This window comes from Daphnia pulicaria, chromosome 1 (genome assembly GCF_021234035.1).
Source record: "Daphnia pulicaria isolate SC F1-1A chromosome 1, SC_F0-13Bv2, whole genome shotgun sequence".
Classification (NCBI taxonomy): Eukaryota; Metazoa; Arthropoda; class Branchiopoda; order Diplostraca; family Daphniidae; genus Daphnia; species Daphnia pulicaria.
The window spans coordinates 29,906,333-29,932,385 of record NC_060913.1 but is presented as its reverse complement, the minus strand read 5'-3'; the positions used below and the strand labels follow the sequence as shown (position 1 = coordinate 29,932,385).

General features: G+C 38.9%; 2 protein-coding genes across 2 annotated transcripts; one reads left to right on the top strand and one right to left on the bottom strand.

The window, feature by feature from the left end:
- Nucleotides 1-1,954: 1,954 nt before the first annotated feature.
- Nucleotides 1,955-2,550, bottom strand: LOC124321344 (probable 1,4-beta-D-glucan cellobiohydrolase A). Its single transcript, XM_046784223.1, has 3 exons — nucleotides 2,512-2,550; nucleotides 2,247-2,380; nucleotides 1,955-2,168 (listed from the first exon to the last, which is right to left on the bottom strand). Exons 1-3 carry the CDS (start codon nucleotides 2,548-2,550, stop codon nucleotides 1,955-1,957), a joined length of 387 nt encoding a protein of 128 aa, XP_046640179.1.
- A 10,088-nt stretch (nucleotides 2,551-12,638) lies between these two features.
- LOC124321312 lies at nucleotides 12,639-16,424 on the top strand. Its single transcript, XM_046784222.1, has 5 exons — nucleotides 12,639-13,017; nucleotides 13,081-13,370; nucleotides 13,450-13,749; nucleotides 15,550-15,780; nucleotides 15,847-16,424. Exons 1-5 carry the CDS (start codon nucleotides 12,639-12,641, stop codon nucleotides 15,940-15,942), a joined length of 1,296 nt encoding a protein of 431 aa, XP_046640178.1. The 3' UTR covers nucleotides 15,943-16,424.
- Nucleotides 16,425-26,053: the final 9,629 nt, after the last annotated feature.

Sequence of the window (26,053 nt, the reverse complement as noted above, 5' to 3'; positions counted from 1 at the left end):
AAAGTATATTATAGCCATACTTTACTTTACTTCAATGTCTATTTATAAAACGTATTTACATTGGCTTTGAACCACTGTCTTCATTAGTCACAATCCAGTGCTTTGCCACAAAGCTAATTGACACTGACTATTCTTTTAAAATAAATGCCATAAATCAGATTTCACTGTTATGTATTAATTATGAATTTTTGGCAACAGTGTTTTAATAATATTGACAGTATTCTAGTCTGCTACACGGCAGGGAACAGAAAGGTTGTACGTGACATTCCTCTTATTTAAGTAAAGTTAAGTAAAGTGAAGTAAAGTGAGAGTGTAGTACTTGACTTTAACCAGAAATTGAATACCCTTTTTGATGTTATTTCTCGGGGATTCGTAGGTCGATGTTCGGTTCTGGGTGTTCGCTGTTCGATGTTCGGTGTTCGGTGTTCGGTGTTCGATGTTCGGTGTTCGATGTTCGGTGTTCGATGTGCGGTGTTCGATGTTCGATGTTCGAGGTGCGATACAGTTAGATACGGCTAAAATCGCTCTATCAGGTGAGAAGGACACACAAAAAAACAATTGATTTCGAGTGCTTTTGGTAATAAAGACTTAATCGGGCAACAATATTCACTCGGGTTAATGTGTTGGGCATATTTGTCAGGAATTCGGATACTTCATGAAATGCTTGCCGATCGAGAGACTTACCGAAAGAAGCATGTGCTGCTGAGTCGTTGTCGGCTTCCTTCACTAGCGTTTATCCCGGGTTTCGGCACCAAAATTTGAACTATTCGCATCACAGAGAACGAAATAGACGGTAGAACAAGAAACAAGTTTTTTATTTCACGGAACGTGAACACGACAGGGAGAAATTATATCAATCAGAACGAGAGAAAATGTGATTCTTCTTGAGGTTTTTTACTCTCGACTGCCCGTCGTCTGCTGCTCTGCTTTCTCATTCTCTTCTCTTTCGATGTTGCCAGGTATCATTGTGCCGGTGCACAACAACGCAGATCGTACCGAGTGAAGATGGCAATTATTCTGAATAACGAAGGGAGAAAGTTTTTCCCTCGTGAAGTTATCTTGTCGAAAAAATTTTAAGAGGTATGAAGTTCTTAAGATTTTAAACGATGGTATTAAACTGTGCAGTTTGCTGCTATTGGACGACAGTATTATAACCGTTAGCTGCGAGACTGAGTATGTAACTACGGAAGAATCCATAGAGATTATTTTTCATTCCAGAAAAATAATTCAATGACTGAGCCAAATAAATTCACCAAAGGGAATCTGCTAAAATCGGTCGGTTATATAGGCCTAATATTTGAAAGCAACAGGAAATTCCGAAATTCCATTGATAACATGATCAAGATTAGAAAATGCATTTTTGATTTTAAAGGTCTATATACGTATGTATTTGGTAATATTCTATATTGTCATGGCTGTTATGAAGGAAGAGCAATATTAAACGGTGGAACCGATGGGTCCGATCTTGATGTTGCCTAAAGTGGTGTAATTAAGGATTATTGGGGTTCTGGTAGACCGGGCAGGGGCCGTTGGGCTCGTTGTCTATCCCCGTCATGCTGTTGGGATCGTTGGAAATGCCCCACATGGACATGGGCAGGACCATGCCCCTCCTTATATATGCCCTGCGACATTCCATAGGAGACGCCGCCTTGCCCGTTTGACTGGCCGTAAAAGTTGCAGAATCCATCCGACAGGCCGTTGAATCCGCCGAACGTCTGCTGCTGGGTGGTGCGGCCGTCCTGGACGTAGAAGCGCTGCGCATCTCTCTGAGCTCGCCGTTGTCCGTCCGTCGACGGTGACTAATCGGGTGACGACCGTGAACCGCTGGGTGCTGTCCAGGTGGTAGCGGCTCTTAGCCCGTGCCGTGGCCATAGAAGCTCTTGGCCCCGTGGCCGCAGGTGTTGAAAGCGCCACCGTACGGGTCGCACTGGCCGTTGAGGCAAGAATGATTTTTTTAGACGCTGGTCGAACTGTTGCTGGCCTCCCAAATGTCCAGCTCGGCCGGCTGGGAGTCATCGCAATAGCCCGTGCCGTAAGTGGCGCCCGTGTAGCCGAAACTGGACTGGCCGCCGTCGCTCTCCATCAAGATGAAACACAGGGTAAAATTCATGCCGCAGCCGCAGGCCGTCACGTCCACTTCGAACGACAGCTCCTTGTTGAGCAGGCGTCTTCCGGACTCAAAGTAAATTAGTGGAATTCAATTCACCAGCAATTAGATTTAATTTGAGCAATGAATTGGACTCTACCGATTTGAATTGGTTCCAGTAGTGAGGAAGGTTCTAGCCTCGATCGTTGGACGGCCAGTTATGGCCAATGTCATTTGATTGCCGTTCCTGAACGTAATGTCCCTTCCACTTTCGTATTCACTCTGACTGGGATTCTAATATTATTTCATGTACGTAATTAATCGCATAAAATAAGATTTAAATTTATTAGGTCGTCACTTACGGAGTTGTCGACGTCTGTGCAGCCAGTCCAGCGATAGTCGAGGACCACTCAACTGTTTTCTACCTTGTAATTGCCGGGCCCGTAATAACACACCATGCCCATGCTGGCCTGACGCGATTCATGGACTCCGTTGACGGCCAGCACTAGCCAGCAGGCCGGCGAGGAAAATTTGTCGGATGATTACGTCAATTGCTTTTCGAATGTCTGAATAATCGAACCAAACTATTTTTTGACCGGGCCTTTTATATTCCAAGTGCAATTTGAAAATTGCGCAATATCGTATAAGCGTCGAGTTTGTTTAATGATATTATGATATATGGGCACATGTGCACCGAGTTTAGTATTCAAATAGTCAATCAAGGACGTGGGAAGTGGGAACACTCCAGCATTTACTGCGACCAAATGAAAAACTATTCGAATGATGAAAAAAACTTGGAAATCGATTAGACTGTAAACACAAGCGTGTAAACATTATAGATTAATTGTATCACTGAGAAATACGCTGAGCCAAAATTCAATTTTGTTCAATTTCGGTGTTTTTTTAATAGTTAAATCAATTGCCACGACATCGTCGAAACTGTCTACTGCCACGACATCATGTCGTGGCAATACGGTCGAAACTGTCTATTGCCACGACAGATGTCTTGGCAATAAAGAGAAAATTGTCTATTGCCACGACACGCCACGATACGCCTATACTTCCTCTCTGATCTCTCATATCGTGGCAATAACACGAATTTTGTCTATTGCCACGAAATGCGTTTTCGTACTAAGTTCCACAGAAGATGTTTAGGAAAACTACTAAAGAAGGTAAAACTACATGTGCATAATTTCACTGAAACTGTTAAAATTTTATACAATTTTTTCTGAGCTAAAACACCCAAATATTTATAGGTGTAGTTTAGTGGTTTTTATCCCCGAAAAAGTTGGGGGCAAAAACAATACGAAATTCGTGGTTAAACCTACGAATTTTTTGGGAATTTATACTAATGTTTTTAGTGGTTAAATATACACACATGCCTCCATTAATGTAAGAAAAAGTACACGGGCAATCAATGAGATAAACATTAAATGTTCTGTATTTCAAACAATTTTTTCCTTCTCAATACAGTACATTATACAACGGTAAAAAGGTGTTAGGATGAAAAGTTCGTTGTCCAGCACGACATGATGGGTATCTCCGATGTTCAGTATGTAGGGCGGACGATTCAGTTTTCTTGGTCGTCTGCTCGCCTGCGCCCTTAGTGGTTGCAGCGATTTCGGCTCTTGACTTTTTGTCTTGTTTATACGTGGAAAAGTGCTTCTAGTTTCGTGTGCTTTACATTTCTGGTGAGGTTAATTCGTCGTGATCCTGTTTTGATGTATTTGGCTGTGCTTCTGCCCCCCATCTTGCTAAATATTTCGGTATTTCGCTGGTGTTGTTGTTCCATACCCACTGTACCTGTCACTTACGTAAAGTGCCTAAGGCATTGTCTCGGAGAAGCCTCTTCTCTCTTCGACCGTCCACTTCTAGTCAGATAAAACTCGATGATGCTATACTTAATATCATCCGCAATCTTGGCATCTCGCGTGAACCGGGTATGGGCCTGGGTGTTGTTTACAACTCTCGAGTCAAACGTCCGGGTAAGCGTGGTGTCAGAGCTGGCAAGGCGGCGAAGAGGGCAAGAGCGGCGAAGAAATTCGTGCCCTTTGCTCTCGTTAACGCAAGATCCCTACTCAAGAAGATTGACGTCATCACTCATCATCTCATTACTTATGATCTGGATCTGCTTGCTGTCACTGAGACCTGGCTCAACGAGCGCCACGGTGACGATGACCTGCTGAACATCTGCCCCACTGGGTTCAGCGCCGTTCACTCCGCCAGACCGGGTGGAAGGAGAGGAGGAGGAGTAGCTCTCATCTACCGTGAATCTTATCGGACCCATGTTGTCTCCTTTGGATACACTGCCACATCATTTGAGTACTTGATGGTTCTTCTCCAGTGCAATTCTACCTGCATCCGTCTCGTTATCGTCTATCGCCCCCTTTCTCAGTCTACGAAATGCAGCGACGGCCAATTCAGGTCGGATTTCTCCGGCTTTCTTCAATTGCTCGTGGTATCCAGCGGCAAGTTGCTAATTGTTGGCGATTTTAACATTCACGTTGACGTGGCGGGAAACTCCACTGCCTGTAAGTTTCTCACACTTCTTGACTCTTTTGGCCTCTCCCAACACATCCGAGGCATCACTCATCTTGATGGCCACACTCTCGATCTCGTTATCTAGCGTATCTCCGACAACGTCGTCTGTGAATGCATGGTATCTGCTTTAATAGAAGATCACTTTGCCATTCATACGCTCATTCGTGCCCATCGACCTGTGCGCCCACAGAAAAGAATTACGTATCGTGAGCTAGACCGCATTGATGCCGACTGCTTCATGTCTGATTTGCTCAGTCTCTCTCTTTTTACTGATCCATCTGATGACCTCAACAAACTGCTTGAACAATACAACGCCGACCTTTCGCTGCTACTCGAAAAACATGCGCTTGAGCGTTCGAAGGTGATAACTGTCCGGCCGGCAAATCCTTGGGTGTCTACAGATGTCTTGGCTATCAGAAGAAGGTGCAGAGCATCGGAACGTCGATGGAGAAATCGGAAGAAAAAGGGTCTAGCACTCAAGATTGACAAGGAGATCGTCCGTAACCTGTTAAAAGAAAAACGCCATCTGCTCAAGAAAGAGAAGTCGTCGTTCCTCAACGAAAAGATCTCAGAGGCTGAGGGAAAAAAGTCACTTTTCAATATCGTCAACTCGTTTCTTCTTAAGAAGCCGGGTCTTAAGCTTCCTTGCCATGACTCCCTTCCTGATCTTGTCAGCCGTTTCAGTGATCACTTTCTGAAGAAGGTGACCGATATCAGGGCCAGCCTTGACGACGTTGCTTCTTGCTCCTCTGCCACTGCCACTGCTGATGCTGATGTGTCCAGCGACGTCCCCTCTTTCTCTTCGTTTGAACGTGTTTCGGTGTGTGAAATTACTGCTCTCATTAAAGAATGTCCTTCCAAATCCTCCTCTCTTGATCCGATTCCCACCTCTCTTCTAAAGAAATTTGCGGATGTACTTGCTGTTCCTATTGCCTCTATTGTGAATCTGTCGCTGTCCTCCGGTATTTTGCCTGTTGAAATGAAACTTGCTTTTGTCTCTCCTCTCCTGAAGAAACCGAACCTTTGTGTGGATGATCTTAATAACTATCGACCTGTATCTCTGCTCTCTTTTCTATCTAAACTTGTTGAGCGTGTGGTTGCCAAGCAACTTTCAAGTCACTTACTGGCCGGTGACCTCTACGTCCCTGTCCAGTCGGCATTCAGGCCGAATCATTCAACGGAGACGTCATTGCTCAAGGTTTTTAATGATCTCTTGCTGAGTGTGGATAGTGGTGATGCGGCTGTTTTGGCCCTGCTGGACCAGAGCGCAGCCTTTGATACCATTGACCACTCAATCCTATTGAGTAGACTAACGTGTCGATTCGGCATGACTGGCTCTGTACTAACCTGGTTTCGGTCATATCTTTACGATCGCTGTCAATCTGTTTCTATCTCTGGAGTAACTTCTGCTGCTGTTTATCTTTCATTCGGCGTGCCCCAAGGATCTGTACTTGGCCCCGTCCTTTTTACTCTGTATAACAGCCCTATCCATTCCATTTCGCTGAAGCACGGTGTGACGGATCACTACTATGCCGACGACGACCAGAAGTATGTTTCATTCCACCTTACCCCTGACTACTCCGAGCAGCGTCGGGCTTTCTCCACACTCTCCACCTGCGTTGGTGAAACAAAGCAGTGGATGGCAAAAAATAGGATAAAGTTCAATGACTCAAAGTCTGATGCAATCGTCGTGTACTCGAAGACCAGCCGATGTAAACCAACTGATTTTCTTCTTGCCATTGGTGATGCGTCCATCACTCCGTCCGATTCTGTTCGAAACCTTGGGATCACCATTGATAAGCACTTGACTATGCATCTGCAGATCAACAAGACGTGTAGAAGTGCCTTATTCCACCTGCGCAGGATTGCAAGAATTCGAAAATTCCTCTCACGATCGGCTGCCGTCCAACTGGTCTCCGCATTTGTCCTGTCTCACATTGACTATGGGAATTCTCTTCTCGCCGGACTCCAGTCATCTCGGTTGGAACCTATAAAGAAGGTCTTGTATGCTGCTGCTCGAGTCGTCACCGGAGCCCGACGTCGCGATGCCATGACCCCTCATCTGCGGGAGCTTCACTGGCTGCCAGTCTCTTATCGAGTTGACTTCAAGATCGCGGTGCTGACGTACCGCTGCCTCAATCGTTGTGCTCCCTCCTACTTGTCCAGCCTTATATCTCGCCGTGTAGTCGACGGTCGAGGTGGTCGTGTTCTGAGGTCCTCCGTTGCCCCCTCTGCTCTTTATGATCTTGTTCCGCCTTCGATTCATGTGAAATCTTACGGCAATAGAGCATTTTCTAATTATGCACCTACTGTTTGGAACAAACTCCCGGTGTCTGTTCGCTCAGCCTCTTCTCTTCCTCGCTTCCGTACTGCACTTAAAACTCACTTTTTCCGTATTGCGTATAAATAATTACTTCCCTGCTTCAGTCGTGAGCCAAAAGGCGCCTTTGATCATCTGTGCTTATGTAAAAGTGTGCCTCATAGAAATGCAATATATTATTATTATTATTATTATTATTCGATTCAGTAGAAGACAAGTACTCAAAGGTCCCAATAGAAGTCTCTCTACTTCACAAGAAACACATTCATTAGCTTTCTAATAGGTTGTATGAGAATGGAAAATTAAATACCTAGCAAGTTACCGTGATGAGTCAACCAAATGCCAGATGTAAAAATGGTTGATGTCGAAGATAAGTACTCAAAGGCTACAAACATTGATTCCCTATGATAAAACAAAGTCATTATTAGTATGCTTAGGTTGTATGAGAATGGTAAATGAAATACCTAGCAAGTTATCGTGATGAGTCAAAACATCAGCCAGATGTAAGAATGGTTGAAGATATAAGTACTCAAGGGCCATAAACATTGACTGTTTACCTACACTCAAAGAAACAGTCATTAGCTTTTTAAATTATTATGAGAATGGTCTATATAATACCAATAAGTTGTCGTGATGAGTCAAACCAGCAAGATGTCTGTCATAAGAATCAATTCGAATGCGTGAAAGGCGTGATTGTGATAAACACAAGTGACTGCAAATTACATAGAAGTAACGTCAAACACACATTATTAAAAACATACGAAATTAATTGGTGGATAATTTGGACAGTGAATGTAAGACTATAACTGACAGCAGATCAAGATGGAGAATCAGAGTATCAAAAATGAGGAACGAAGCTTGGGACGGAAATATAAAGCGTTGCCAGATAACAGCAGAGCTATGACAAAAAATTTTATGCTATTTTACGAAAAACTCAGTAAGTCTATAAAAAAAAAAAAAATTTAACAATAATTTTCCGTATTTTTATATACCTTAATAGAACACGTTGATTATAATGTATCGGGCTTTTTTAGATCGCAAAAATCCGACTTCCAGAAATCTGGCAACGCATGCGTTTTGTAGTTTTTTTCCGTTTACATGGCAAAGGCCATAAGAAATGTAAGTGGCTTCAATAAAAAAAATCTAGTGTTTTTAATTCGGAATATTTCTTCAAAAGAATTACACAGTGCTCTAGGTAAGATATCGGTCGTTAATTTGATGTATAATTTACTAGGACTAACTTGCATACCACGTTTCTCAAGACAGGTTAAATGTTTATATGACGACGGATCAAATATTTGAAGGCAAGTTTCTTATAGACCTACATTTTTTAGAATAGCTGTAGAAATTCATCGACGTGTCTTAATTGCAAAAATTTGAGACGAATGCCGAAAACCATGCTTCTCACGTTCCATACATTTCTGCAAAACCAGTTGGCTGTAAAGGTATAACTACACAGCAGCGGCAAACTACTTAATTTGGCCCTTTTCAGTAGTTTAAAACTGCTGTATTAATAAGTATTTTAGGAAAAGTAGGATTTATCCTACTTAACTCGGAAAATGCCTACTGAATGGTGATTCTTCCTACTTATTATTGTTAACATACTTAAATTTGAACAGAAAGTTTAAAAAAAAGTAGTTTACCTCAATTTAAGTTACTTAGAAAAAAAGTAGTTCTGAAATGCCTACTTATTTCAAATTTTCATACTTTTTTTAAAATATTTAATTAGTTATAACAATCCAGTAGTTTACACTAATAAACTACTTAAATTATTCATACTTATTTTATTTTTTATATTGCAGTTTAGTAGTTTGACTACTAAACTACTTAAATTATTCATACTTAAATTTAAAAAGCTACTTTTTCCGGTTATCGATTGGTAAGCTAAGAATTGATTTGTGGACTTGGTAAAAAATACTCAAAATTATTTTGTTTTGATCAGGAAGCAGACAACGAGACTTGCAGATGAGTTACTCGGTTGTTCATTTGTGTTTATTTGATAGATCATTGAGATCATATCACCACTGTTAGACGGAACAGGTTCAGCTTACCAATTCTCCAAGTTTTGAGAAGAAGGATTTGACTCAGCCGTCAAGTCGATATTCGGTAAGCAGCAGTCTTATCTGATTCTGTGCTTGTTACTTAAATTTAGCTTTTGCTTTCCTCGTAGAAATTGTCCGTCACATAAAAGTTGAAAAAAGGAAGCAGACAACGAGACTTTTTTTCCCTGATCTGGCAACCTCTGTGTGGAATCACTGAGCAGACTACACAGTACACATCAGCACCAGCAATTGATTACACACTTCAGTTGATGGCTGCATTCATCGTTATGTCAAATTCTATGCAGTGTTCGATTTGTAATTTGTTCATAAGGATAGATAACCCAAGCCCCGCTGCATTCTATCAGCACGTGAAGCATGAACACAGCCATATATCCCCATTTCACGTTGTGTGCAGGCATCCTGGCTGTGATAGCCATTTTCACGTTTTCCATTCATTTAGACGACATTGGAATAGACATCATGGAAGTTGTCAAGTGGATAACAGTGAGTTGTTCATATTATTTATAATTAGTGTCAAAGTAATGTAAATTAACCTCGCTACTTTTTTCTAGATTTACATAGTGTACAGCACTCTGTGCTGATGATAGATGATGTTGCTGGTGTACCTCTATCCCTGGCAGCTGATGATGCTGATGAACCTTTGTTGCCGGCAGCAGATCCCCTGACACAACAGAACATTGGCCAACGTGGGATGCTGGATCATGCGATAGACAACCTTTCAACTTACTCTCCTGACAACCAGGAATGGGAGTCTAGAATGTTATTCCAGCTACGTCACACATTTTTTCTACATTTTTAGGCACTTCAATTAAGGTCAGATGCCATTCATGAAAGCTATGCACGATGTGCATTAACCATTCAGGTATGTTTACAGCATTATTATTACTCCTGCTGGTGTTATATATTTCATCAATAATTTTTATCGATGTTATTTTTAATGCTAATGGCAGGGAAAATTCCCTGTCTTATACCTACATATTATTACTGAACTAAAATAACACACATGCAGTTACAAAGCATTTGTTTTATTCCAATGAATGTATTATAACATTTATAATTTCTTTTATTGAAGAAAAGACTTATTGCCCTGGTCCCGTCTTACTCTGTCGAATGTCCTTTATTTCAAACAGCCTTTCAAACAATTCACCAACAAGAACAGATGACGCGCCACAGACTAGAAACTTCTTGGGCCAAATACTTCCCCACCATCATGCCAGTGGAAGTAATTATGAATCCACATGAGCCGTCGTTTGAATGGATATACGGTGACAACCTTGGAGATGTTATCGACGAGGTGTTTGAGATTGGTTATGTGATCCCATTTCAAGATGCCCTCCAGCAATTTCTTAGTATTAAAGAGGTCTACGAGGCGGTTATGCTAAGCTTTGAATTAAACAATCTAACTGCTGGTAATATTAATACCCCCCCCCCCCCCCCGAACAGTTGTAGTTATAGCGATGTTTGGGACGGTCAGTATCTGAAGAACCATCCTTATTACATTGAACACAGAGGCCATATTCTTTACATTCAAGTCTATATGGATGAGGTGGAGACCGGAAATTCCCTCGGAAGTAAGAAAGGAAAGCATAAAGTATGTGTGTTTTACTGGCAATTAATGAATCTTCCTCCCATCTTCCGTTCTTCTTTAAGAAGTATTCAGCTTTTAGGGATAGTTAGTTGTGCCATACTAAAAGAGCGTGGTGTCGATGTCTTTTTAAAACCATTTATTGACGATCTATTACTGTTGAATGCAGGTGTTATTTTAACTATACGAAACGATTGTCGGAAGTGGTATGGTATGTTACTACAGTTCGTAGGCGACATGCCGGCTTCAAATTTGGTGGGTGGGTTTAAAGAAGGGGTTGGTTTCGCTAAATTACCTTGCCGTTCATGCATGATTGTTCGTAACGACCTCGAAAAGATACATCATGAATCGGATTGTATTTTTAGGAACCAAATTACTCATGAACAGCTATGTACGGAGATCGAGAACGCTGCTTTATTATCATCAGCGGCAAGAGATATTCTTTCAGTGAATTATGGTATTAATCGCCGATCAGCTTTTGACAGATTACCCTACATTGACTCCACTAAATGTTTTATGCAAGATTTAATTGCATGTTGCAGCTGAAGGGATTTTAAATAATTGTACCGGTTTACTACTGCATAATCTTATCCACGATTTCGTTATTGAATTAAAACTTGATATTGTGAATCGTAATATGTCTTTGCTGAAAAGCGATAGAGAATTCACTGTTCCTCCACAGATAAGACTAAATGAGGTACTAGAGCTAACAAAATTGTCCTTTTCTTCTTCAGAGATGATGTCTTTGACAATATGTTTGCCTATTGTTTCGGCGGAATTTGTTTCTATTGATAATCCGCATTATGAGAATTACCTTCTTCTACTCGAAATAATAGCGTCCCTGCAGTGCTATCAATTTTCTGAGAAGGACTTGGTTATTCTCACAAAAAACATCGAAATCCACAATTCAAATCATGTTATTCTTTATCCCAGGCCAGTAGATTCCGGTAGCAAAGCCATAACCCCCAAATTACATTCGTTGCTTCATTTGGCTACTCAAATACGGCAATTCGGGCCACCGAGATGCTCATGGTGTTATAGATATGAATAAAAAAATGCGCGATTTAAGAAAATCATGAGAAGAAATACTAATAATCATAATGTTCCCTGGACTTTCACCACTCACCATAAAAAAATGATGGCGTTAGATATAAAAGAACATGGTGAAGGCCATTTTCTAAGCGGTAAAATTGAATCGGTTACAGTAAACGGTAACCATTCTGCAATGGAACTAAAATTTGCTTGGTGGTGGGGAAATGCGTGTTTTGATAATAGCGATTGTTTGCTCGAAGAATTAAAATACCAGCCTTTAAAAACACTGAGCATTACCGGAAGAATTTGTAAAGCTGGAACTGTGTTTTTGCGTCATTTTCAAACTTCAGACTGCCAGCCAGTCTTTTATCGAATTTCCGAAGCAATATTATTGGCTGGTAAAACATTTCTGGTAATGGAAGACCTGGAATCTTTTTCTTTTTCGCGTGACAGATTTTGTTTTACAGTAATCGCTTTAAAAACGTATGTTGTTCTTTCCCGCAAAAATAAAAAATTTCCTGCACCACTTCATTCGTTTTTATTTAATAATCAGCTTTATGTACACCGAATTATTATCATATGCTGTGATGTTTGTAGTCGGAAAGAAATCCTAAAACAATTACCATCGAAATCTGTTGTAAAAAATAACTGATGTCAAAGTGTGTTTAGGGCAACAACGTTGGTTTTAAGTTGACGGGGAAAACTGGTTCCACTAAACCAAAATAAACCGTCTGCTCTCATTTTCAGCGTCACTGTCCTCACATTCTTTTATCTCGCTTTTACTCTCTGCACGTCAGATATTTTAGTCCCAGAATGTCAAGAAAACTGTTGGTTACATTCAAATCATTTACAGAGCCTGTTCATGTAAAAAAAATTGTATTACCCATTTACAATCCTTCAATACCCGACCCTGTAGTTTTATAAGAACTGTTGTTCAAAGAAATGTTGGCTGACAAGTCCATTTTTTCTCTCGGTGGTAATTTGAACACACGCGTAAGAGAAGTTTTAATTATGAAATTTGACGAGGATTTTCAGTTAGTAGTTGATGTTCATTCGTCTGAAATATTTCTTGATCTTGATCGAAATGTTCTTGTAAAGCTGAAACAAACTGAAGCGATTGATGCTGATTCTATTATTTTTGAGACTGCTGTGGATGAGGAAGTTAAAGCTGGAAGTCTGAAACGGAAAAACGATGAGCTCAGCTCATCAGATTGCAGTTCAGAAACAACTAACGAATCTCAAGAAGGCAGCAGGGAAAGCACTGATTTTCTCTATTCCAGTTCAGACTCTCTTAATGCACAAGATTTATACAACAAGAAACCAAGGTGCATGGAGAAAATCAGCAGTAAGGCTTCAAGAGTTGATGGAACGTCACAAATTCTTGATTCAAGTAATTATTAATATGCTCTCTATGTGGTTATTTGAGTTAACACAAGCTTATTCTTTAAAGCAGGTGACAATGGTGAGCCCGTGCCAAATGCAGTTGTTAACCAGCAGGTTGACTTGTCGAGCTGCACTCTTACAGAGGAAGGATATGAAGAGTGGGAGATTAACCCATCTCTAGCCGCATTGATCAAACAGAACAAACTAACTCTAAATGTTAACCAATTCTTTTTGGTTTGTGCCCGACATCTGATGAGAACTTTTCCTCTAGGTAGATCGAAAGGCCTTTACAGGCAATACGCTGAAATGATTGTGAGAAAGTACGACTGTCTAAAGGACAGAAATTCCCTCATTCCATATGTAAGTTTCATTTTTATATTACGGATCTATACTAAGTTCTGATGATTGTGATTAAATTGGCTTTTTTCTCTAATTGCAGGAAACGGTGAAGGCAAAATTTCTTGCCTGTATTCGTAACGAGAGCCATTATGGCACATCGAAAGCAAGTAGAATTTCCAAAAGACTATTACAAGTACAAACAACGTCGGAAGAAGGCTCAACCAGCACTACCGACGAAGTAGCAGCAGGTACTTCATCAGAATGTGTTGGGCCAGCAGCAACAACAACCGGTGAGAAAGATCGTGACTTAAAAAGGAGGCGGTCAATCGTAAATGGTAACGCAAACCAGACAACGGTTGAAATTTTGCAAAACATCCCCTTCTGCAAAAATTTCCCAAACGTAAGATAATTCCCACATTCTTCCGTGTCTTTCACAATTTGTTAGAATTGTTTACAGTGCTGGTCCACTTATAGAACCGGCCTGTGCGCGGTTCTATAACCGGGTGATTCTATAACCAAGCACTTGATCCCACCGCCATCTACCGGGGATTCAATCGCTACTGAAAAGGCATACGCCATACAGACAAGAGGCATACGCATTACGCAAAGAACTAGAGTGAGCCTGTCTTTCGCCCATGGAGTCTTAGTTCCTCTGACAGTCTTTCTCTGTCCTTCCTCTCTGCAAACATATGTTCGTGTTGGCAAAGCGCGGGAAAAAAAACCGTTTCATCCATGTTAAAAATATTCGACGCATTAAAGCGTTGTAATTTTTCCCGAATAGCCTAACATCATACAAAAGGGCATTTACTATGAGTCCTTCCGTATTGCAATAAACTGTTCACTCTTTTTATCTTTTAAAAGTTCAATAGCCCTACACTTCTCTTTAAGAGATAAACATTTTCGAGGTTTTCTAGCTTGATTCGGCACAGTTTTCCCCATTGTGATGACACACAGCCGCGTTAAACTGCTTATTTTAACGATTTCCAGTACCTACACACCCCTAACAGTTTCAGTACCCTTCAATATGGTCAAATATGGTACTGAAACGCAATTCAGTATTTTACTGTACTTGCTTAAGTACAACTTCTCTACTAACCATTCATTTGCCTCCTTTTACGTTATTCCTAGTGAAACTGTTAGTAGGCATAGTTCTGTTCAGTAGGTCGGTCCAGCAGTTCATAAAGATTTAGTTAGTAGTCTGAAAAATGCAGTATGTTCAAGTAGGGTTAGTAGTTTGATTTTAAAAAGTAATCAATAATAAAAGCAATGTAGGTTATAGCTAGTAGTTTACAAAAATTTAGTACTTTTGTTATAAGTAGTGTGAACAATTCAGTACCTTTGATCACTAGTTCAAAAAGTTCAGTAGAGAGGGTTAGCAGTTTGACGGAAAAAAGTAATCAAATGTACGTTAGTCACATACAAAACTGTAAGTATGTTTTCACATCGTCATTGCGGTTTAGTAGGTTACAACTTACAAGGAATAAGTAGTATTCGTTAGGATAGTAGCTTCTGTATATAACACTGTGGCGTGCCTGTAAGGCACTAGACTGCCACACAAAATGTCCGGGTTTCAATTCCCGAATAAATCAAATCTTCTTTCCAAGTTACATTAAATCGAAATTGTCGGTTAGTAGGATTTACAATTGGTTAGTGGCTTGGAATAATATCAGTAGTAATCTGCTACAACCAATGCCGTAAATGAAGTGGTCAAAAATAATTAAGTAAGGGGTGGGTAGTAAAAGCAGGAAAGAATTTAAAGTGGTTTAGTTTATTCTTAGTAAGCTGAACACCGGATAGGGATTTCTAATAATAATAAGTAAGGCGAGTAAGAAAAGGTAGAAGAATTGAGAAGTAGTTTCAATCAATTGGTTAGTAGGCTGTCACCGAGTAGCAGTTACATGAAAGTAGGATACCGCCACTGTGCAGGAGAGACAACACAGACTGATTAATTTTGTCATTCTTTCAGGCGGCTGTCTAACTTTTCTTACCTAACCTCTCATTAATTTAATCCCGCCATTCCATTGATTCTATTTATTAAATTCCCGCCGCTAAAAGTACCATGAAGTTTTTCAATTCGCCGTGGGTGGCGGTGAAACACGGCAGAGCCATTTCGGTTCTATAACCGGAATGGTTCTATAACCGGGCGGTTCTCTAAGTGGACCAGCACTGTATAATTATTATAAAATATTTCGTTTCACAGGTGTATGCTGATTTCATGATGATGGAACCTATGTCAACAATCACAGAAGAAATTTTTAAACAAAATTTCGAGTTGTTAGTACAAAACTTGAGGCGCTATCTATTTCAGCACACCGGGAAGAAATACGGTGAAGAAGAAAACGGAACAATGGAGGTACTACTAGCCATCAATGCACTATGCTCCGCAAAACAGGGAGCCAAATCTTCAACCCCTGTTTTCAAATATGCTAAAGTAAATATTTGTTCAGACAAAGATGGTGCAAACTTTCCTTACTAATTACCTAACTTTACTGTATAGCGTGGCGAATCATCAACGATAGACTATTCAGGTGTGAATACCAGTGCCACTGTTTTTTTCAAGCTGATGAAGATACCACTATCCATTCAATTTTAATCGTATGTGGGACTGCAATCAACTATAAAAACATCAAAGCGAAAAGCATGTGAGAGACTGTTCTCTCATTGCTAAGTGTTTATTACACTTTCGACCGTAACTATCCTGCTCTTTATGGAGTGCCACTTCTCGTCGAGCGTTATTGTTTATGTCGAATTGGTGCAGCTCGTCAAGGAAGTAAACCAGGAGACAAAACCACATGGAAAAACTTCGTCCGAAGTTTTCAGCAGTTCCTGACAGCAAAATAGTACCATCATTGCATCGCTTTAAATCAAATTGTCATTTCTAATAGAAATGGGTAATATGTGTTCCGTATTATTTCATTTTGTGACAATTGATTGTAACTTTAATACAAATAGTATGTTACTCACATCATTGTTTAATTAGTGCTTTCATTTTTTAAGATTAATAGGCAGATTTTAAGTAGGTAAAAAAGTTAAGTATGCGTAAATAAAAAAGTATGATGAAATAAAGTAGGACTAAAAAAAGTATGCGTAAATAAATAAGTATGGTGAAATAAAGTAGGAGTAAAAAAAAGTAGCCTGCCAAGATAATAAGGGAATATTTCAGTAGTTTTAAACTACTTGTTAAACTACTTATTATAGAAGATACTTTAAAAATAAAGTTTGTTGATGAAATAAAGAAGGGAAAAATAATAAGTATGAACGTCTCACGATTAAGTAGTTAGAATTAAGTAGTTTACCGCTGCTGTGTAAGAAACTAACATTCAAAAATAAACTATACTTCCATTACAACTTGAATAACAACAAACAAGAGAGGTAAATGCCACATTTTCAATTCAAAAACTTAAAATTCTCACATATTTTAATTTGCACTTTATTTTTCTCACATTTTCTATAACACTCAAAACTATAATGATAATACGGGTTTCGTCACTGTTGTGATTCAACTGGCATCATTCCTCGTATTCTCAATTACTAACTGTTAAAATGCGACCGGAGTGGATCAGCATGAGCATCTCGCATTGGACACAGCAGTATTCTCTTGATTATTCTTGGCCAAAGTCGATACGCAATGCATAAGTTACCGCTACGTCCCATACCGCAAACGCATGAAAACCACGACTGTTATTTACAGCTGCGTGTATAATGAGAACAGTTAGAGACACTATAAATTTGCTTTGTGCAGGTGTTCATTTCGAGACGACGGACAACCAGCTGACCAGGAGCATATCAATAACTGCTTTCAAAGTTTTTGTCAATGGAGTGGTGGGCTTTCACCGCGAGTGCATCGACTCTGCTCAGCCCCAAGGTTTCCTTTGAAGACTCGACATCCACGTCATCTCGTTGTGCTCAAGGCTAGCAGCTCTTCAAGTGAGTTCCTGTTCCATCCGTTTCCCTGTCGTCGGTGTAGATTTTTCGCACAAAATTCATTTCAGATATCTATACGAGAGTCTAGTTGTTTTTAGTGTTCATCGTAAACACCTAAATTAATCAGAGGAGTCTAATAAAAGTTTATCGTATTATTCCCTGTCCTTCTGTTGCTCCGACAACAGCGCCATACTCATTACTATTGCCGGGCCATATAGAAAAAGGAAGAGTCAAATTTCCCGAAATGGACGAGTAATGCTCAAATAATAAACTTTAACTTTGTTATCGGATGCATGCGCTTTATATCCTCAGCCGAGTACTCGAGCCTAAAGCTGTGTCTGACAGCGTTTCAAATTTCCTTGACGGAGAATAAAAAAAGGAACCCCACTTTGACGCGCTTTGACGGTCACCCGAACCGCGCGCCTTAAGAATCAATACAAGTAGCTTTCTGGATACAGTGTGTGCATGTATATATCATCTTTTATCGGTTCCAGCACGGAGAGCAAACACACAATGCCTTGCAGGGTACAGTGGCCGATACACACAATAAGATTATCCCTGAGCCTTTGAGATAGACAAGTTTTTCAACCGTTGTATAGAAGCATCAATGCTTTGACTTGGAAACAAAAATTGCATGCTTTAACTTGAAAAAAAACTTGCATTTCCAAATACCACAGCATATACAGAGCTAGGGGGTGGCCAGACTTAAGACAGTTTTACTTTTTAGACCATTGGTAGAAGAAGGAAAAAAAAACTTGTGAAAGAACAACTTTGCTTTCCTGCTGTGCCAGTCAGGGATTCGCCTATAATATTATGTTATTGTGCGGAATTCCTTTCGTGATAGTGAGCGGCCGAACGCAATTGAATGAAAAAAAGGGACCGGCTAGTGTAGCTATTAGGCCTATTATACAGCAAGGATGATGTTTTATTTGACTTCAGGAGCGTGGGTAATATTCTCTCGATAACCTTATTTTCTCCCTTTTATATAGATATCTTTAAAATTTGCGGATTGATGTCGATCCTGGCAGGCCGTCGTTCGAATTCGACGCTGACTGACTCCGACTGTTGCACGTTTTTTTGGACACACATTTCCACCACATTTTATTAATTGATTATCACTTGCTGTTGCAGCTGCTGCTCTAGGCCATGATTGGATTATTTTCAACCATCGACTATGTGTGCATCAGTGACTTTGGATCCGCTGGGATTAATCTTTGCGTGGGTTTGGTGTGTGTGATTAGTGTGTGAGAAACACATTTGAAAAAAAAGAAATACTTGTCTGTTTGAGACGAAAAGACAAAGATTTTTGGCTAGTGGAGGAAATGTCGCATCCCGTGACAATGTCCATCAACACAAAGCAGAGGAGGAGGAGGAGTAGAGATGAGCGTGAGAAAAGGACGTCACCTCGTTTCTCACGGTGGATTAGGAAGAAGTTACCGCGCCTTCTTGTTGCCGCTGCTGGTCGTCTGATAAGTTGATAACTCGATTTATTTTACAAACGGGTAAAAAAGGAAAACAAGGGAAATAAGCTGACGCTAGAATAATGCTAGGAGACGTTTCACCGATGACATTCTAATCGAAAGAAACCTATTGCTATTATTTTATATTCAAAAGGTATGTATATATCATAGAATACAAGTTGCATTATGCCTCAACCATATAGTAGCCTACCGTATGATTTCTCAAGTTTCATATTATTTATTTCCGCCTTTTCTCCGTATCGATTTTTCTCTTCAAAGAGACGAATAATAATTTTAAAAAATCCAGAATATTATACAGAGTATATTGCTAGTTTCCGAAATTCTTCCTCCTATTCACGAGGGGGGGTAAAGGAAATGAAATAAGATATTCACGTCAACCATTTATTAGATGCTTTGCTTTTGTCTCTGATCTTGCGGATCACGTATATATATATATATATGTTTGGTGGAATAAGTTTCAAGACGGAAAAAAAAAACCGCGATAACAGAAAAGAACATACAAACCCTTCACAGAATCTGATCTTATTAGATTTGTTTAAGTAAAAAAAAATTAGACTGGCATATTGGACGTTATTAATTAAATAATGACGGTTATTTCCTATTACCGCATAACGAAAGAGATTGAACTATTTCCCTTCGGTGTCATATTATTGTGCTGTCTCTTTGTCAACATGGAATAAGGAATTCTGATTAAAGCTGGAATTCAGCACTTGCTTCTGTTAGCTTACATAGGAAATCAACCTCATCCTGAACTTAAAAGACTGCCGTCTCTTTAGTCTCACTAGTCTGGCCAGCACGGAATTTAAGGGTAAAATATGAGCGGGATTAATTTCAGTCGATAATTTATGAGAAGTGCACCCGTTTAAATAAATTAAGTGTGATGCGCGTTAATTAGCGCAAAATATTATTTTTAGCACTTGCATGTTTCGTAAATTTTATGATGATATTTATCGTGCTCTATTTAGCTTATCGCACGCAAGTTATCCAGATCATTAGTAGTAGTAATGCGCGCTTAGTAGAGCTAGATCTAGCACGATATTTTTGAATTAATTATTTGCGCGGATCGAGCCGCCTAAAACAGTATGGGCAGGTGGTTCTTCGCTCAGAAACGGACATTAGCACTAAAAAAGTCAAATAATTCGTGCTAGATCTAGCGCTATGTTTCCTGTCCGCTATTTCAGGCTGCTGGCAAAGCGAAAATAATAGCATACACTTTTAAACGCATAGCACTAATAATTTACTTGCGCTTCACTATAGCACGCGATGCGCTATACTTTATCGAAATTAATTTCGTCAGATTTATTACGAAACGCGAAAGCGATGAAATAAATATGTTATTGCGCTACCTAACGAGCATCGCACTAAAATTTTTTAAACGGGTGAGACAAGGAAAACGATTGTGGCCACTGTGGTCAGACGAGTAGCACACGCGCCCGTCCGTTGTATTTAAGCGTAATCGTCGCCCAACCCGTTCTTGGCGGCTCGCTGCTGCACGAAAAATAACGAAATCAATTATTTCGCGCAAGAATTAGGGCTTTCTATAAGCGCGAATGGCGCAAATGATTTATTTGTGTTTAACTTTCGCGGGATGCTGTTTTACACGTAGCGCTATAAAGTTCATTATATAATTTACGAAACCCGGATATCCCGGTAAAAAAATATTAAGCGCGAAAAATAGATTAGTCAAATATTTTGCGCTAGATCTAGACTGGATGTAGTGCGATTTAAGCTCGCATTGCGCTTCTCATTTACTTGTGATAAACTTGTGCACAATAAGCGAAATTTAGCGCGGTTATTTTCATTATTTTATTAGCGAAACGCACAAGCGATAAATTAAATATTCAGCGCTACTTAGGCTAACGCATATCGCATTTAAGTAAATTGAACAAGCGCACTTCTCGCAAATTTTGGTTTTAAATTATAATTTTTTTTTATTTATTGAGTAGCGAGGGCTCTCGGCCGTAAAGAAAAACCGTCGACGACGGGTAGCCGATCAACCGGGACAGATCGACCGTCGTGAAACCCATCATCGGACTAATCTGTGTACGTGTCGTCGCCAGCAAGTGAATTTTATTGGTAAAATATTAGCGGAATAAATGCCATATGAAAATTTTTGAGAAGGGTGCTCGTTTAGTGTGATGCGCGTTAAGTAGCGCACAAAATTATTTTAGTCGCGTGCAAGTTATTCAGAAGAAAATAATTAGCGCAATATGCGCTTAGTAGCGCTATAGATCTAGCGCAATATTTTTGAATTAATTATTTGTTTAGAGCGAGCCGCCAAAAACAGTAGACAGGCGGTGCTTGGCGCTAAAATGGTGAACCGGCCCGGAATAATGGCTAAAAATAGACATGCGCGCGACTGTACATTTCTATACAGGCCAATAGATCAAATTACAGGTGTGCTTGTATGTGTATGCGTTTGCGTGATGCGCAAAATTTAGCGCCATTAATTTCAAGCCAAAATTTACGAGAAGTGCGCCCGTTCATTTTACTTAAATGCAATGTGCGTTAAGTAGCGCTGTATATTTATTTTACCGCTAAGCGTTTCTTAAATTATATGTTAAATGTATTGCACAGAAATTAGCGCATCGCGCGCACGTTAATCTCAATTAAATCATTTGCGACATGCGTGCTTACATAGCGGTAGATCTTGCGCGAAATATTTGACTTATCGATTTTTCGCTAAAAAATTTATTTTAGCTGGTTCTCCTCGTTTCGTAAATGCTATCAATGGACTTAATTGCGCTACGTTTAATCCAATTCGCAAAAGTTAAACCGAATTTAATCATTATCGTTATGCGCGCTTAGATTAGCGCTAGATCTAGCACAAAATATTTAACGAAATTGTTTATTGCTCTGCGAGCCGCATAAAACAGATGACGGATTTCGCTTAGCGCTAAAATAACGGACGGACCCGCAATAAGCACTAAAATAATGAACGATCGTGCGCCACTCGTCTGCCCCGTCACCGCAATCGTATTCGTTGTCGCGCCCGTTTAATTAAATTTAGTGCGATGCGCGTTAAGAAGTGCAAAATAATTATTTTGCGCTTCTTTCGTTAATTATTTTATTACATTAATTGCGCTAAATTTATCGCATTGCGAGCAAGTTAAGAACAACTAAATAAGGCCCTATTAGTGTCATAAGCTTGGTAGTGCATGGTAATATTTTCTTGGAGCCTCCCGCATGAAACAACGGAAGGGCTACGCTTATTAGCACTAAACAAAGACAGCGCACGATTAAAAACATTCAGCACAATTAGTTTTAACCAGAAATTTACGAGAAGAGCGCACGTTCAATTTATTTGATTGCGATGCGCGTTAAGTTGCGCCAAATATTTATTTCAGCGCTCAATGCAAAGCTATTCAGCTCATTTTGCGCAAGTTTATTTTAACAAAAATCTTTAGCACCATGCTGCCTTATATAAGCACTACATTTAACTCGAATACATCTAGCTAGATTTAAATTAAATAAAATATTTGTAGAAAAAATAACTTTCTTTCATAAATTTCTCATAAATCAAATATATTTAAAATATATCTGATTAGATTTAAATATATCGAACTAGATATACACAGCAGCGATAAACTACTTAATTCGGCCTAATGCAGTAGTTTAACACTACTGTTTTGTGCAGTTTAAAATCGAAAATTGCCAACTGAATAGTTATTCTTCCTACTAACTATTGGTTTTGGCCTTTCAATGAAAATTAATTGGGCCTAGCCTACTTTATTTTCATTTTTCATTTCTCCTGAGTCCTGACACAAGCACTTCTTTTTCCAGGAGAAAATTGTTCTGCTATTTCTATGGGGTTGTTCGACATCTTTTTTTTACATTTGTTGCCATCGTGGCAACGCAGCAACTCATGTATTTTTTTTCGTCTGCTACGAGTGATTTGTGTATTCTGTGAAATATGAAAAGTCGGGATTCAGATTTAAACATTCACTAAAATTTAAATTATCTGATTGAAAGGTATTCTGCGTAATGAATACTAAAAAAGGTTCTGTGAGTAGAATGTGCAAAGTGTCAAATTGCCGTAACCTGAAAAGTGCCTCTAGGGTTTTACACTTGCACTTTTCAGGTTACGGCGATTTGAATGTTTAAATCAGAATACTAACTTTTCATATTTCACAGAATACACAAGTCACTCGTAGCAGACGAAAAACATACATGAGTTGCTGCGTTGCCACGATGGCAACAAATGTCAAAAAAGATGTCGAACAGCCCTATACTACTGACTAGACTACTGAATAGACTACTACCTAGCCTCCTGGAACAAATTTAAGTAGTTTCGTAAGTAAGTTCATAAATAGTGTTTGCCAGAATATTTAAGTAGGAAAAAAAGTAGGGGAGAGTGGGGCTAACAGGCAGGTCGCTCTTTTCTAATTATTTAGCTCTGTATTTAATTTAAAAAAATTTATCTTTTAACCATGTGTGCATCAATACCATGCGCACTAATCTTGGATATTTCAACAATATATGACTAGCTGTTCTGAAGATAAAAAGTTAAAAAACTTTTTAACTTTTCTTATGTAAGATTTTTTGAAAAGCTTTTTCAGATAATTTCTTTTGGAATAGTAATAAAATTTTTTAAAATACTAGTGAAATAGAGAATTTTATCCTTTATCGACTATATGTAAAGGCGTAAACAGAAAAATAAATTGCAGTGGCTTAAAATTTATTTTGTGTAGACGACCTTGTTGGGGCTTTTTCTGCCTTTCACCGTAGGGCTAGTTGGCTTATGGAAATAACCAATCCCAATTGCCATTGCTGAGAATAACTGAATTTTGAATTAGCTCAAATTATTTATGGATATTAAAAACTAACCAAGGGAGTTATATAAAAACCACCCTGAAAAAAAAAATCGTTGTCACTATGATTTATTTTATCAAATTCGAGATTTCAAATCAACCCCCGTATCGGCTGTTCTCCCATTAGAATTAAAGGGAAAGCCAAAGGGCCCAGTTGTATGGGCATGTTGCGCCATTTTTCGTTTTATAACTTTAATAACGTTCGAATTGTATTAAATAAAATTTTCAAAAATACGTTCAAGAAAAAAAAAATTTCTCTTTTTGTTGAAGACAAAAATATATAAAAAAAGTATTGATGGAGGGGAATGGGAGAGAAAAAAAATGGTGCCTTCCTGACTACTCTCCCCTAATTGAAATAAATAAGTATTAACGTCCCTAGATTAAGTACGTAGTTAGAATGAAGTAGTTTTCCGCTGCTTGTATTTAGATCAAGCGTAAAATATTTAATCTAATTATTTTTAGGGTTTCAGCCACCTGAAACAGCAGACGGGCGATGCTTAGCGCTAAAATAGCGGACGGACCCGTGACTAGCGCATGATGAGTGAGCATAGTAAATGTAATTCAATTATTACTTATATCGTACTAATCAAGCTTTCATAAAACACAGTCATATTTGAAACTCTGTCCGTGTTACACAAATTTAAGAAAGAATTAAAGACATTGCTTTGTCTTTTCAGAAAAGAAAATGATAAGAATGCGAATAATTATTATTTTCTAATATTTTTTACCTTCCAATAATTGCGAGCCCAAAGGGTGAAGCTAATAATCGCATACGCAGAAAAAAAAGCCATGTCACTTTGTCTGTCTGTCTTTCTGTCTGTCTGGCTGTCTGTCTGTGTGTATGTAACGCTCCATAGCTCGGGTGTTTCACGACAGATTTCAGACTTTTTGGTCTTTGTGAGCCCGAAGGGCGAAGCTAATAATCGCATACGCAGAAAAAAAAGCCATGTCACTTCGTCTGTCTGTCTGTCTGTCTGTATGTAACGCTCCATAGCTCGGGTGTTTCACGACAGATTTCAGACTTTTTGGTCTTAAAAATTACACAAAAAATATGCGGCGCGACCAGAACAAAAATAATTTCATTTACTTAATTAGTTCTCCCGTAATTAATGAAAAACTGCTAAAATAATTGCATTTTGAGTAGTGACATCTGGCGGTTGCCATATAAGTTTTTTTTCATTTTTGATCAAAATAGATCACCACCAGATGTCTATAGCATCGCCGTGATGACGCAATTTTTGATGTCCCAACCATGACGCAACAACCAGATTTGCATTTATGTTTTACAGTTATTTGACTAAAAGATGGTTATTTTTAAATTCAATTATTGAACTTTATGTGTAAAAGTAGCAAAATAATTTCTCTGAGTCTGAGTTCTCTGAGAGAACAAATTATTGCGAGCCCGAAGGGCGATGCTAATAATCGCATACGCAGAAAAATAAAAACCATGTCACTTTGTCTGTCTGTATGTCCTGCTCCATAGCTCGGGTGTTTCACGACAGATTTCGGACTTTTGGGTCTTAAAAATTAGACAAAAAATATGCGGTGCGACCAGAACAAAAAAGATTCCATTTACTTAATTAGTTCTTCCGTAATCAATGAAAAATTGCTAAAATAATTGTTTTACGACTAGTGACATCTGGCGGTTGCGACTACACTTTTTAATTTAAGGTCAAAATAAATCACCACCAGATGTCCATAGCATCGCCGTGATGACGCAATCTTTGATTTCCCAACCAGGACGAAAAAACCAGATTTGAATTTATGTTTTGTAGTTATTTGACTAAAAGATGGTTATTTTTAAATACAATTATTGAACTTTATGTGTAAAAATAGGAAAATATGAGTTGAGCAAACTAAAGGTAAATAACTTTCAAGGATATTGAACTGTGACAGAAAAATCCTGTTTTAAGACCAAAAAGTCTCTGAAGAAAAGGATGAACTGTGAATAAGAACGAGTTGGCCCTGAATTTGTCATTTAAGACAGTTTTCAACTGGCTTACGACTATTCCTTTGGCGAGCTGATAAGCTTGCTTTTCTATCTTAAAAATGTGAAGTTTTTTCTTTAAATTATTTTCTAAATCTTGAAACAATGCCATGTCTTCATATTGCAGAATGTCCTTGTCTAATAATTACTTGAATTTCAATAACATTCATAATTTTTGGTCAAAAATAGGTTATGGTTCCTTTAAGTTCAACAATGAGACTAGTGAATAATTTCATAAAAAAATTAAAAAATAAATCTTGAGACAAAGTTATGTCTTATTATGCAGAATTGCTTTTTCTATGAATAACATAAATTCCCATGAAACTCATTATTTTTGGTCAAAAAAGGTCATCGTAACACTAATTTGAACAAAAAACTATGAGAAATTCAATCGTCTTACTAAAATAAATAAATCTTGAGACAATGCTTTGTCTCTTGCTTTAAAAAAGTTAAGACAAAGCATTGTCTCAAGATCCAGAGGATACGTTGTATTTTACGAGG